The sequence below is a fragment of the Pteropus alecto genome, unplaced genomic scaffold (assembly GCF_000325575.1).
Source record: "Pteropus alecto unplaced genomic scaffold, ASM32557v1 scaffold43, whole genome shotgun sequence".
Classification (NCBI taxonomy): domain Eukaryota; kingdom Metazoa; phylum Chordata; class Mammalia; order Chiroptera; family Pteropodidae; genus Pteropus; species Pteropus alecto.
The window spans coordinates 1310224-1324032 of NW_006435764.1; the positions used below are offsets into that span (position 1 = coordinate 1310224).

At 67.1% G+C, this 13809-nt stretch overlaps 2 protein-coding genes across 4 annotated transcripts; both read left to right on the plus strand.

Moving 5' to 3' along the window:
• Positions 1-2609: 2609 nt before the first annotated feature.
• CD81 (CD81 molecule) lies at positions 2610-9064 on the plus strand. Its single transcript, XM_015588792.2, has 7 exons — positions 2610-2765; positions 5962-6059; positions 6907-6981; positions 7232-7336; positions 7728-7829; positions 8310-8396; positions 8478-9064. Exons 2-7 carry the CDS (start codon positions 5994-5996, stop codon positions 8538-8540), a joined length of 498 nt encoding a protein of 165 aa, XP_015444278.1. The 5' UTR covers positions 2610-2765; positions 5962-5993; the 3' UTR covers positions 8541-9064.
• A 139-nt stretch (positions 9065-9203) lies between these two features.
• TSSC4 (tumor suppressing subtransferable candidate 4) lies at positions 9204-13707 on the plus strand. Of its 3 annotated transcripts, none has more exons than XM_006910978.3 (3): positions 9204-10867; positions 12301-12436; positions 12556-13707. In XM_006910978.3, exon 3 carries the CDS (start codon positions 12578-12580, stop codon positions 13529-13531), a length of 954 nt encoding a protein of 317 aa, XP_006911040.1. In that variant the 5' UTR covers positions 9204-10867; positions 12301-12436; positions 12556-12577; the 3' UTR covers positions 13532-13707. The 3 variants fall into 3 exon arrangements, with proteins under 3 accessions (XP_006911040.1, XP_006911042.1, XP_015444277.1); XM_006910980.3 differs by lacking the exon at positions 9204-10867 and adding an exon at positions 10874-11329; XM_015588791.2 differs by lacking the exon at positions 9204-10867 and adding an exon at positions 11339-11572.
• Positions 13708-13809: the final 102 nt, after the last annotated feature.

A 13809-nucleotide genomic window follows, 5' to 3' on the forward strand; every position in this document is an offset into this window, starting at 1 on the left:
GGGGACGGGGCTCGGCGTGGACACCGGTTTTGGTCCCCATGGGGAGGAGCCTGGGGTTGGTGGCGCGGCACGGCCAGGACTGACGGTGGGAGGAGGTTTAACTTCTAGACACCCCCTCCCCGGCCCCCGAGGCCCCAGCCCGGCCCCTGCGGGCCCTCAGTTGGCGGGCTCAGTGCAGCCCCTCTCCGGGGTGCAGGGCTCCCCGTGGGGTGCGGGCATCCCCCACAGCTCGTGCCGCCGAGCGACTCCCGAGCGTCTGCTCGCCTCTCGGGCGAAGCGCCTGGTGCGTCTCCACTCCCTCGGGAAATGCGTGTCGTTCGTCCTGCAGTCTTGGGAGCGCTTCACAAACTTTGGGTGCCCGTCCTTTCTCAGCCGCTTAAGCCCGAGTCTGTGGCTCGCCCTCTGAGTCACGCCGTTCCAGGGACCCAGCCCTGCCCTCCTGGGTCAGGGATGGGGTCAGGGGTGGAGGTGTGGGCTGGGGCAGGAGCGCCTCCCCCCAACCCCCTGCCCCCGGCCGCCGTTCCCGTGCACCCCAGGCTGGTCTTCGTAGGACCTGGAATGACGGGGGGCTGGGTGGGAGGGAGCACCGCAGCCACACTGTCCCCTGCTCTATAGGCGGGACCCCAGTATGTTAGCCACCGGAGGGTGGGTGGGGGCCGAGGGGGTCCGGAGGAGCAGGTCCCAAAAGCCCTTCTTTTCCCGGACAGCAGGGGTGGCGTTGTCCAGTCCCACCAGGAGCGCTCGGGGTGGGTAGCGTAGCGTTTCTGCCGGGACTGTGTCCCCAGGCAGGCCTGTGCCCTCGGCCCCTGGAGTGAGGGGGCTGCACAGGGAAGATGGGGGTGGTCCCAGCCCAGCCAGCCACTGTACCACGCCGGCGTCTCCCCTGCCATGGGTGGGGGCACCGAGGTCCTGGTCTCTGACTACAGAGGGAGGCCCTGGATGGGCGCCCCGCCCCCGGCCTGGGACATTTCACAAAACCGTCTCTGGACCACAGCTTCAAAACAGAATAAGTGACGTTTTCTAGCCCGAGTTACCATGGCAACCCTCAGCCTCACCACCTCCCATAGAGCCGCAGATGGCAGCCAGCTCGGAGGACGAGGACTCTGGGGCGCCTGCCCTGCCCCCTGCCTCTGCCTGCTCATGTCCCACGGCCCTCCAGCCCTCCTCTGGGTGTGACGGGCACCAAAGAGCAGAGACAGGAAGTCTGGAGCCCAGGGCTCTGCCCTTTGAGGGGCTTGCAGGGGCCTGAGTGCCCCGGGAGGGGACGGGGGCCAGCTGGACGGTGGGACCACCAGGGACAGAAGACTTCAGAGCCTCGGCTCTGCATGGACGTGGGGGGTCCTCCTCCTCCACACCAGGTTGGGAAACCGAGTGGAACTCTGGGGGGCTGTACTAGAGGGAGTGGAGGGTTCTGGGTCCTCTGGGGGGACAGCATCCCTTTGGGGGTGGGAGCCGAGCTGCAGCTGGGTGCCAGGGCCCCCACCAGCCAAGCCCAGCATGGCCCACAGCCCCTCCCGCCCCATCACCACGTCCTGGTGTCGCCTGCCTGGGGGCCCTGGCACTGGGGCCTTGAGTCTCACGCCCTGGATGGAGTGTGTCCCCCTGCCATCCCCCCGAGACGCTCTCCCCGGCCAGGGCCTTGGGGGCAGGTGCCGGACGGTCACCTGGTTTTCTCGGGGTTCGGTGTTCAGTTTTTCATCCCCACTGGTCTCGGAGCTGTGGGTGTGTGTGGGTCAGCGTCTGGAGGTTCCTGGTGCCGCTGCGGGGTGGCCCGGGCTGCCAGCATGGCGCCGGCAGAGAGGCGGAGAAGGGCCAGGGGCAGAGGGCAGCGGGCGCCTGCCTGGGTGGCCAGGTGCTCAGGCAGGCGGCGGCCTGGCCGGGCCTGGTCAGCTCTCGTCCTCACAGGCAGGCCCCCTGCCACTGAGCCCCAAGGCCCCAGGGGATGAGCCTGCAGGGGCACGGGGCCGTCCATCCTGCCCTGACTCTCAGGGCAGGCCCCTCCCCGGCCGTCTGGGGAGCTCGGGCCTTCCTTCCTGGGAAGCACCTTCTCTTCCCTTCCTGCACCCCCCTTGCCCCGCCAGGCTTCCTGGATCCCGCCAGGCCCCGCGGCCTCCCCCTCCCCACTTCCCTCCGCCAGCCCTGCCGGGGCCCTGGGGGCCACCAGACCCCACCCCTCTCCTTGGAGTCCCCTCCGCGGGGCTCCCCGCGAGCTTGGGACTGTTGGCAGTGCCACCCCCGGAAGGGGAGCCCTGTGTTCCCTGGGGTGCTTGGGGTTTGGTGTGGCTCCCCGCCAGACTTAGCAGGTGGAAACCCAGGACACCCGGTTAGGGCCGGGCTGCAGATAACCAGCAGTTCCGGTCGGGGTGTCGGTATCCGGGGCACCCGCTGGGGGAGTGCCGGTCGTCCCTGAGGTACGGTTCCCCAGCATTCTGCCTGCGAGGCGGCGTCCCCGCTGGCAGGAGGGTGCCCCATACCAGAAACCAGGGCAGCGGAGCAGACGCCTGCCAGAGGCAGCAGGTGTCTCAGAGGTTGGGGTGGCAGTGCACGTGGCCTGGAGACGGTGGCCCTCGAGCCACAGGCCCAGGGGAGGGGTGCGGGGCACCCACCCCTCCCAGCAGCCACAGGTAACCTCGATCCTTTCTTTCCCCAGCTGGCCGGAGGCGTGATCCTGGGTGTGGCCCTGTGGCTCCGCCATGACCCGCAGACCACCAACCTCCTCTACCTGGAGCTCGGCGACAGGCCCGCACCCAACACCTTCTACGTAGGTGAGTGTGAGAGGCGCTGGCCTAGGCCTCTGGCCAGCTCTGGGCTGGGAGCCAGCACGATGGCCCATCAAGGTGTCTGATCATAAATAAGCTCAGTGAGGTGCAGACAGGCAGTCAGGGAGGGCTTCCAGGAGGAGGCAGGGCCTGAGCAGGCTTGCTGTGCGCTGGGGTGGGGAGGAGGCCAGCCAGGGAAGGCTGAGGGTAAGATGGTGGGACTAGGTCAGCTTGAGGCTTTGAGAGCCTGGGTGAAGCATAGGGCCTGGGTTCCCCTGAGGCTGTCCAGCGCTGGCCTTGGGGCGGGAGCCAGGCTCCCAGGGAACGCTGGAACTGTGGGGCGTGTGGCTTGTTGACGCCCCCACATCCCCTGTGGGGGCCAGGCAGGTTCGGAGGGCAGCAGCTGGGTGGGGGCAGGGAGCTGTGTCATGTGGTAGGTATTTCGGTGCAGCTCTCTGGGAGGGGGAGGGGCTGGATGCCTGAGCTTGGGGGACGCAGACTCAGGCCCCAGGAGGAAAGGGGGGGCTGGCTGACTCAGGCCACCCCGCAGCCACACCTCGCTGCCTTATTAGGCTGCCTGTCGCCCCAGGGCACCAGCTGTAGCTCCTGGTGTCAGTCAGGAGCCTCCTCCACCCCCGGGGCAGTGACCAAGGAGGACAGCCTTCTGTGCAGAGCGGCACCCTGTCGCCTCACGCCCCAGCCACCCCCAGACAGCGGGAGCAGGGCCTGGCCCCTCCGCAGCACTGGGTACTGTATCAGCGTGTCCGTCCTCTGATGTCTCAGCCCCTGGGCCTGCCCCGCATCCAGGTCCCACAGGCCCCCTTAGTGGTCAGAAGCCTGTGGGCCTTCGGGGTTCAGGGCTCACTGCTGGGGCCGCGCCCTGCGCTGGAGCGAGGCCTCTGTCCTCTGTGGGGCCTGAAAGGGGTCTGTGCCCCTGCCAGCTGCCGCTCGGGGCCCACGCGCACTTGGGGTACACATTTAGCCGCTGAAGCGGGATGGCTCCGCATACCTCCCATCCCACATGGGGAACACGGAGCCACGGGACGGGGTGCCAGGCCCTTCCCTGCCCGTGGTCCCCTCTGGGCTGGGAGGTGGAGAGAGCTGGGTTCTAGGGAGCTGGACAGAAGTGGAGCTTGGGGCTCTGGCAGGGCCCAGGGGCGGTGTGTTCCCAGGCCCCCCAGGCCATAAAACCCCTCAACGGCCGGGTCTCAGGAAGTGCGGATGAGCCTGCCGCCCCTAGAGCATACGTGGGGACCACAGTCCCTGAGCCTGCTGCACAGATGTCTGAAGTCTTGAGGTACCCCTGGACCCTCAGGGCCTGTTTCTCTCCTCCAGGGGGTCCTTGGTGGCCCCTCCTTCCCCCCACCAGGGGTCCAGGTCAGCAGCGACCAGGCGTGACCCAGCATGTCCCCATTCTTGTGTCCAGGTGTAGAAGGGGCTGCCGCCTCCGTCCCCATCTACGTTCGGGGCCCGGGGGGGCTGGGGTGACAGGCTTTGCTGGCAGCAGAGCTGAACCAGCTGTGGGGCGGGCCATCTGGGACGGGGTCCCTTTCCCGGGGCCAGGGTACTGAGCCTCGTGTCTGGAGCGGCGTTTGCTCGCGGCTTGGGGTGGCGGGAGAGGGGATGAAGTCTCACCTGCTTTGGGCCAGGGCTGGGCAGGAGACAGAGTGGAGGTTGGTGGCTGCTCTGGCTCCTGGCAGAGGATGGAGGCCTCGGCTGTGCCCGATGGGATGTGGTCCCATGGGGGCGGCCGGTGGGGGCAGGTGCTCCTTACCAGGTACCATGTCAGGCAGCACATGGGGCCTGCCCTGGGGAAGCAGCTCCAGCTGCCGGACCACCTGGGAGGCAGGGCGGGGTCCCCACACCCTGGACCCGGGCTTCTGCCATGTCCCTGTGGCCCTGCCCCTCCCGGATCGGCCTTCGGGGGCCTCTCACTGTTCCTGACACGGCTGGGCCTGGGAGGCGGGGGTCAGTGGGCCCGGACCTGGGCTGCGTTAGCTGGGCTCGCTCAGCGCCGGCAGCCTGCAGGCCCACTTGCCAGAGCCAGGCATGCAGACTCTAGATGGGCCCTGGCACTGGGGGAGGTCTGGGGGTCTGGGGGCGTGGGAAAGGACCCGGGCACCTGCTCCTGGGTCTCCCAGCCTCTTGCAGGACCCTCCACAGCCCAGAATGCCAAGACGACCCCAGGCACCTTGCGGCATCTCACTGAACCTCACGTAGTGACACGGGAGTGGGGGCCCTGGGGTGCCACCTCCTCTCGTGGATGGGGGTGTCAGGGCCTGCGGGGGGAGACCTGGTTGAGGGTGTTGTGCTCCCTGCGTGGGGAACGCCTGAGGACAGGTGCAGCAGGAGGCTTCCCCTTGGCCAGGTCCACTCAGGGCCACCGGACGCTTTGTCTGGCCTGGCACTTTCCTGACCCCGGCCGTGGGTCCTGGACCCCAGGCTCCCTGTCCTGGGGTTGGCCCGGCAGGGGACAGTGGGCCCTGAGCGCTGGAGGCTGGGAGCTGCAGTTGCAGCTGTGAGGGGCGGGCGTAGGTCGCGTTGCCATGGCCTGTGGGACAGCCCGGCTGGCTAGAAGGACCAGGGCACAGCACCAGGCCACAGCACCAGGGCACGGGAGGGCGCTGCAGGGCCCGTCTGGTGGGCCTGTGGGCAGGTCGGGACAAACTGACTCTGTGCCGTCCCTGCGCTGTGCCTGCCACCCTGCCGCCACGTAGCCCAGCCTCCAGGCCACCTCGTCCAGTGTGCTCCAGCCCCCAGGGTCGGGGCCCACCCCTCCGAGGAGCCCAAGACGGGGGCCCAACTGAAGTGGGCACTGTGTGCTGCCTGCGGGTCCCTGGGCTTCCCCCCTGCACCTCGCCCCCGGCCCAGCAGCTGGGCCCTGCTCACCGAGGCCCCAAGGTGGGGCCTCGTGGGAACCAGAGAGCGTGGTTGTAGAGGAAGGACGGTCCCCGAAAAGCCCCGATCCCCGTTCTCAGCACCTGCCAGAGTGACAGTCAGCGCCTGAAGGAGGGAGCCGAGGTGCCCTCACTCTCGGCCTTGGCCTCTTCCCGGCGGGGCAGCTGCCCCTCCAGCATCCTGGGCAGGGGTGTGTGCCCACCCCGGGGAGGAGGTCTGGGGTGCTGGGCACTTGGGGGACATCAGGGCGCTGGGCGTCTGTCCCCCCTCCCGGGCACCGAGGCTCCTGTGCTCCCCGCTGCAGGCATCTACATTCTCATCGCCGTGGGCGCCGTGATGATGTTTGTGGGGTTCCTGGGCTGCTACGGGGCCATCCAGGAGTCCCAGTGCCTGCTGGGCACGGTAAGGCCTGGGCCAGGGTGGGCAGCTGTGTCTGGTTTGCCCAGGGGGTAGGGGGACACGGGCCAAAGCTGGAGGACAGAACCGGGAGCCCTGGTGGAGGTGGCGCTGGGCCAGCAACAGGCCTGCGACACGGGGGCCTCGGGCGCTTCTGCTGCCAGCCTGACCTGGAGGAAGGGTCACAGGCGGCCGGAGGACCTTCCCCAGGACGCCGGCTCTCGGTTCCGTGTTTGGTTCTTAAATACCACCACGACTGATGGCTGCTAGGTCATTTCTGAACTGCAAAGTTGCTTTTATTATTTCTTAAAAAAAAAAGCCACAGATGTAACAGGGGCTGAGTCCCAGCTGCGTGGCCAAGCTTAGGTGTGCCTGGGCCTGTCCCCACTGACCGCTGCATCCAGGGCCCAGACGGTCCAGGAGGTGTGCGCAGTGTGACCCCGGGCCAGGGTCTCCAGTGGGGGAAACTGAGGCACACCTCAGGGACCCCTTCCCGTGGGGAGAGAGAGGGAGGGGGCCCTGGGGCTGTGCCCTCCTGTGCTGCTGACCTGCCCAGCCCCTAGTGCCCTAACCTCCGTCCTGTCCTGCAGAGCCTGGTCCCGGGCGGACGATGAGAAGGTTGGGCCGAGTCTTAGACTCTGCTTCTCTGCTCCCTGCAGCCTCCCCCGCCCCCCAGTCGGATGTAGGTGGGTGGGTACTGCCAACCATCCTCACACACCCCCTGGTCACTCGGGTGTTTGTGATCTGTGGAAGTCAAGCCCTAAGCCACTCCCACTGGTCTGGGGCCTCCGTGGGCCTTCGGCCTGCTCTGACCCCCTCCTCTGCCTTCCCCCCGCCCTGCATGCCTCCCCAGTTCTTCACCTGCCTGGTGATCCTCTTTGCCTGTGAAGTGGCTGCCGGCATCTGGGGCTTTGTCAACAAGGACCAGGTAAGCCTGGGTCCACAGGGAGGGCCAGTCCCGGCTTGGAAGGGGGAAGCACCTGCTGCCCAGTTTGTGGGGGGCAGGCCTTTGGAGCGCCTCCTGGGGCTGGCCTGGTGGGAAGGCTGTCTGGAGGAGGAGGTGGGGCTGGGGGGTGGGGCCGGGTCTGTCCTGGACACGACACCGTCCCCGGGGAGCCAGGCGAAGGCGCGTCCCCCAGGATGGCCCCACTGTGCCTGTGATCATGTGCCTCCCCCAGATCGCCAAGGACGTGAAGCAGTTCTACGACCAGGCCTTGCAGCAGGCCTTGGTGGACGACGAGGCCAACAACGCTAAGGCCGTGGTGAAGACCTTCCATGAGACGGTGTGGGCCCGGGGCAGCTGGGGGACAGGGCGGGGTGGGGGCGGGGCGCAGCCCGGCTGGGCTTGAGTCTGGCCTCAGCCCAGACCTCAGGAACAGGAGGGGGCACTCGGGACCCAGTGGCCCTGCTCCTCAGGGGGCATGGGCCCCCTCCGTGAGCCTTGAGGAGGGCTTCTCGGGGACCTGAGGGTCTCGGCTGGGAGCCAGGTGGGCCAGCCTGCCTGGGTGCTGGGACCTCTGTGCAGTACAGCTGGGCAGGAGGAAGGGACGGAGAGGGGCCCCTGCGGGGACCGTCCCGGTTCCCCGCCCCAACGCTGGGCTGGGGCGCCAGTGGGATGCTGCCCTCGGCCACCTCCCCGTGCGGGCTGATCGTGGACATGCTGGGTCGTTGCAGCTCAACTGCTGCGGCTCCAACACCCTGACGTCACTGACCACGTCCGTGCTCATGAACAACCTGTGTCCCTCGGGCAGCACCGTCATTGGCAACCTGCTTAAGGTGTGTGTGGGGGGCCCTGCCTGCTCCCCACTCTTCGCCCGCCCCTGCGGGTCCCGGGTTCCGGGTGGTGGGTGGGCTGCTTGGGGGCTCCGGCAGCAACCGGGAGGGACGTGGCCCACATCAGGGTGCTCTGCCCGGGGCTGAGTTTTGCTACTGGCCCATGGGGATGGCAAGCCTCTGCCCGGCACCGATGGGGGAGCTCCGGGCCGGCAGCCAGTGGGCGTGGAGGGCGACCTCCGGGTCGGCGGCCGTCCTGTGCGGCCCAGTGATGAGCGGAGGGCGCACAGAGCTTCTCCCATGCGCACGTGTTTTAAAACGCGTGTAAGGTAAACCCGGTGGAGACAGGGCCCTGTTCACGCCTCTCCTGGGGGCGGCCGGGACTGCGCCCCTTCGTGCTCTTTCTGCAATGACCCTGGGCTGCCACACTGCGGGGTCTCCGAGGACCGGCACCCCTGAGCGCCTGCTGGCCATGCCCCACAGGAGGACTGCCACCAGAAGATCGATGACCTCTTCTCGGGGAAGCTGTACCTCATCGGCATCGCGGCCATCGTGGTGGCTGTGATCATGGTGAGTGGGTGCGGGCGGGGCGCCCCTCAGGCCCACAGCCCCCGGATCCTGACAGCCTGCCTGCCCATCCCCTCCCTCCAGATCTTCGAGATGATCCTGAGCATGGTGCTCTGCTGTGGCATCCGGAACAGCTCCGTGTACTGAGGCTCTGGCTGGGGGGCCCCTGCGGTGCCCCAGAGCAACCTGGACACTTCGGGGAGGGCATATAACCACCTGTGTATAGACTTTTCTGGTATTACTCTGCTACACTTCTTAGCCTTTTTACTTTTGAGATTTGTTTTTGTCCTGAAGTTCCCCATTACCTTTTAGGGCTGATGACACCTGTAGGTGGCGTGCAGGTGGCCCTTGGGGACTGCAGGGCAGGGGCCCCCTCTGCTCTGGGGCCATTTTGGGGCTCTGCCTGCTCAGCCGGCACTCTCCAGGGGGCCAAGATGGCTCGCCCGTTGCAGCTGCGCCCTCCCTCCCCCCCACCCGCCCGTCCCCGTCCCCATGGGCTGCTCAGCTCACGCCTTTTTTAATCCTTGTTCCTCTCCCGCCACCTGTCTCTAGAGCTGGGTCTACGAACAGCCTTACGCCTTCGATGCACCTGTCCTTTCTAACGCGTCACTTTCAATCGCAATTACACTTTGAAAGTCATTCAATAAAGAAGGAAAAACCAGGCATGCTAACACACCATCTGGTCCCTTCCTGTGCCCCCAGTGTCTGCGTCCTGGGGGTGGCCCAGGGGGCAGAGAAGCCTAACACAGGTGGGCACTCAGCTCTGTGGACCTCGCTGGACACAGCTGTGCTGCCCATCCTGTTGGTGGGCTGTGATGGGGTCCCCAGGAGCACTCCATGTGGCGAGTGTCCCTCTGTTGACACCTGTGCCACATGCAGCATCCTCCACCCAGCCTCCCACCCCTACTCGTGCACCATGGCCCAGAGGGGCGCAGGGAACGTGATCTAGGGTGTGCTTGGGGGTGGGGGAGTTGGCAAGACCCTTTCCTCCTGAGGGACAGCTCCATAGTGGATGGATGCACCACCTCCTCCCTAGCGTCTGAGGGTCTTCCCCCTGCCCGCCCAGGTGCTTGTAAATGTTCCTTCGAGAAGCTGGCTGTGGCCAAGACGCATCTGGCAGGAGCTGGAGAGGAAGGTCTCGGCCACCGCCTGGGGACCCCACCGGGCCCACCGTAGTGGACTGAGGCCTAGCCATCTCTTGCATCAGGCTGCTCTTCCCAGAGAGAATAACCAGTGATGTCATCATGAGCCTCAGGCAGGCACCGACCTGTGTGTTCCTTACATTGATCCCTTGAGGCCATGAGGGCCTGGCTGGGGATTCATGTCAGGGACTCCCTCCTGGCAGCCGCCTTGGGGGCTCATTGTGGAAACTAACCCAGCCCTGAACTGGGGGGGTCACGGGGTCTCAGCAGGCCTGCCCCTCCACAGCCTGTGCCAGGGCAGGTGGGAGAATAGGATCGTCCAAGGGGCTCCCTCCTCTGACCCCCTCCACTGTGCTCAGGGCCCCAGGGGCATTCTGACCGAGGTGTGGGTGTCACCTACAAGCTGCCACGGGACACTAGGGACCGTGACACTAGGGCCCGAGTGCTTGGGGTGAGATGGAGGTGGGCGGAGTCTTAGGAACGAAGTGTGCCGAGGTTGCATGGAAGAACAGGCCCTGTTTCCTCTGGATTTCTGGGCCGGGGTGCGGGGCCTGAACCCTGGATTCCCGGGGCACACCGGGACAGCAGCCCCGGAAGAGGGAGCAAGGTCCGGCTGTCCAGCAGGCAGGGGGCCAAGGCACCTCGACCTTGGGGGGCGTGAAGCAGCCCATCCTGGAAAAGGCACAGGGACATGCAGCCTGACCAAGGGAGACCGGGACCTATCCTCCACTTCCGGGCGGCAGTGACCAGCTCTCGGCCGGTGAGGCCAGGCTGCTACTCCCAGGCGGGCTGAGCCCGGCGGCCGGCGGCCCTAACAAACTCGGAGGCTGAGATGCACACTCGATCTGGGTTCCCCGCCAACCGCCGCTGCCCCCAGGACCCGCGAAGGGCGCGGCCGTCCTCTTCCGGCCGGGACCGGAGGTTCCTGTGAACGGCGCCGTGGTCCCCGCGCGCGACGACGCACTTCCGGCCCGAGGGGCCGCTGTCCTCACGGCTTCCGGCAGGGGGCGCCGGGGCCTCGGGAACGCTGTGTGGGTCGTTAGCCCTCGCGCATTCTGGGAGTCGCAGTCCTGCCTCCCCGCCTCCTCTACAGAATCAGTTCCGGGCTCTTTTCGCGAAGGAACGTCGTCATTTCCGGGGAAGGGCGGCTAGGCAGGGAGCGCATGCGCAAAGGCTACACATCCTGACAGGCCTCCGGAGCAGCGGCCCGGTGCCTTGTGGGAGATGTAGTGCTTCAGGCGCGGAAGCCCCGGCGTTCGGCCGGCGGAGGACTCGGTTTCCCAGAAGGCCGAGCGCAGCGCAAGATGGAGGCGGCCAGGCCGCGGTGAGCCGGTAGGTTGTGGTGAGCCGGGACTCGGGGAGGCCTTAGTGCGCAGTCCGCTGCCTCGAGCCCGGAGACCCCGACGTGCTACGTGTCCCCGTGCCTCGAGGCCTGGCCCTTGGGACTGAGAATCTCATGAGGCCCGGACCGTGGCCCATCCAGCCCGACTGGGCCCGCGGGACCCAGGCCCCCGACAGGGAGAGCTCTCTGCGCACACACAGTGGAGAGAGTCCAAGCTGTGCCTCCGAGGCGGGGAGAGAGTCCCGCTCCCTAGGACCTGGCCTGCCCGGACTCGGGCCCTCAGAGACCCCGCCCCCGAGCCCCCCAGGCCCCCAGCTCGGACTCAAGTCTGCCATCTAGTGAGCTCACGAAGTTCTCGGAAGTCCATTAACAGACGTCCGGACCCCGTCCCTTGGCGCTCGAGCCCTCTCTCCCCGCAGTGTCCCCAGAGAACTGCAGCGTGAATTTGAGAAGTAGGTGTCTGCTTGGATCTCCATCTTTGCCTGCGTGATCCTGCGTGACGCGCAGATTATGTCCCCTCGCTGGCCCTGCCAGCTTCCGAGCAGACACCGCGGGGCGCACCCCGTACCCCCCTTTCTCTCCTGGAGGTGTTCTTCATTTGGGTAGTGGTGCCCCAGAGGAATGGAGATCTCGCCTGTGTTTGACCTGGTGCAGGGCACTCAGACACCCTTCTCGTTCTCCGGGCCCAGCCCCCGGTGGGTGCACCAGCAGCGGGCCACCGAGGGCGAGGGAGGCCGGGCGAGCGGGAAGGAGCTGGCGGACGGATGGCTGAGTGCAGAAGGGTGAAGCTGGGCTGCCCTCTGCGTCTGGAGACACAGGCTGTCGGGTGCCTGGCCACGCTTGCCCACTAATCGGGTGTCCACAGCCCTCCTCTGCTCCGCTGGGAGGGTGCGGGGCGTGTGGAGCGTTGCAGGAGAAATGAGTCCCTGCAAGTTGCTCTGGGAGCTGCAAGGACTTGCCTCCGCCCGACGGAGCTGGTCGGGGTGATCACTGACGCCCCGTTCCTGAGAGCGTGACCCTCAGATGCCAAGGACTTGGCTGCCGACCTCCAGAGCTCCCAGGGCAGCTCCCAGCAAACAAGAGAGACCTTGCCACGGGCCAGGCAGGTGCCCCCGTCTTCTGGGAGTCCTCACAGCGTGCCCCAGTTTATACGTGACCTCACCTGGTCGGCGGTGGTAGTGTGGAGGACAGGCTGCTTCTGGCCCTGGGTTCAAGCCCAGCCCCACCAGCAGGCCCTTTAGCCTCTTGAGCTAGACTTAGCTGGCGAGGGTCGTTGGGACGGAATGAGGTGACGTGTGCACAGGATGGACTCCCGAGCCTGGCCTGTGCTGGGCGCTCTGTAAACCCAGGCCCACCCCCGGGGTCTTGGCAGCGCTTCTGCATGTTCCCTGTCCGGTCCGATGGTCCGCTTTTCCTCCCTCAGCCACGGTCGGGCAGCTGACCAGAGCCATGCCTGGAGGACTTGTGCGCTGAGGCCACCGCCCACGCCTCTGGCCGCCTGTGCCCGCGCTTCACCTGCCAGCACTCCGGTGTCAGCGGAGGCAGCCAGCGGACAGGAGGTAAGAGGAGGGCTTTGGGGAGAGGGCGCGACTCCAGGGCCACGCGTGGGTCTGCAGGCGAAGCCCGTTTTAGACACGTGCGGTGCTCAGAAACAAACTTCTGGGCTGTTGTGGTGTAGGTGCGGTGTGGCCGGAGGACACATGGCTGAGGTGGGGGCCGGCGAGCCCTCCCCTGGCGTGGAGGATGACACCCTGCCTTCCGACACCGTTTCCCTCAGTGACTCGGATTCCGACCTCAGTCTGGCTGGCAGTGCCGAGGTGGAAGCTCTGTCTCCGGCGGAGGACCGGGAAGACTCTGGCCCCGACGAGCCCCCCTCGCCCCCCAGGGGCCGCCCCGCAGCCGCGGGCCAGCCCTTCCGCTTGCGGGGCACAAGCTCCACCTTTTCCCAGCGCAGCAGCAGCATCTTCGACTGCCTGGAGGGGGCAGCCAGGCGGGCCCCCCGCTCCGGGGCCCACACTGATGTAGGAGACAGCGGGACTTTTAAGCAGCCCCCGGCGCCCTCAGGCCAGCTTCCACGGGAGGGCCCGGGGAGGGCCAGTCAGAGCCCTGCGCCCCCAAGGGTTCCCCCCGTCCCTGACTATGTGGCCCACCCTGAGCGCTGGACCAAGTACAGCCTGGGGGACGTGGCCGAGGCCACCGAGCAGAGCAACCAGGCCGCTGCCCTGGCCTTCCTGGGTTCCCGGAGCCTGGCTGTGCCCCGCGACTGCGTGCCCTCCTTCAACCAGGGCCCCTCCAGCTGCGGCGAGGGGAGAGTCATCTTCACCAAACCGGCCCGAGTGGGCGAGGCCCGGCCGGAGAGGAAGAGGGTCTTGGGGAAGGCAGGAGAGCCGGGCGGGGCCGAGGGGCCTGTGGAGCTGGCCCATCTGGCCGGGCCCGGGAGCCTGGAGGCCGAGGAGCAGAGCAGCCCGCGTGGGGGCCTGCGGGAGATGGGCATGCCCGAGGGAGCCACCCCCACTGGGGCAGCGGCAGGCCCCCCAGGAGTGAAGACAGTTGGTTTCCATGGTAGCAGGAAGCGAAGTAGGGACCACATCCGGAACAAGAGTGGCAGCCCTGAGGCCCCAGGTGCAGGGTCTGACCGCAGAGACTGCCCGTGACTTTCGGAGCCCCAGCCCCTGGGAAGGGAGCTGGTGGGCTGCCTGTAGGTGGCGCCAGGGGCTCTGGCTTGTGCTCAGGCAGTGGTCTCTGGAGCAGAGACCTTGCCAGGGGTATGGGCCCCGTGTGGGCACATTGGGTGTCTGCGGCGGGACAATAAAGTTTCGGGTATTCCTCAGGCTCGTGTCTCTGTGTAGGCCCCCACCTCCCAGGACCAGTGTGGCTGGAGCCTGCTCTGCCCAGCGACCGCCCATTCCCACGCGAGCCTACCCAACTTTGG

Coding starts and splice junctions, on each gene's coding strand:
- CD81 (XM_015588792.2), top strand. CDS start 5,994: ATGATGTTTGTGGGGTTCCTGGGCTGCTACGGGGCCATCCAGGAGTCC. Junction 6,982..7,231: donor GCTTTGTCAACAAGGACCAG/GTAAGCCTGGGT, acceptor TGCCTCCCCCAG/ATCGCCAAGGACGTGAAGCA. Junction 8,397..8,477: donor TCGTGGTGGCTGTGATCATG/GTGAGTGGGTGC, acceptor CCCTCCCTCCAG/ATCTTCGAGATGATCCTGAG.
- TSSC4 (XM_006910978.3), top strand. CDS start 12,578: ATGGCTGAGGTGGGGGCCGGCGAGCCCTCCCCTGGCGTGGAGGATGAC.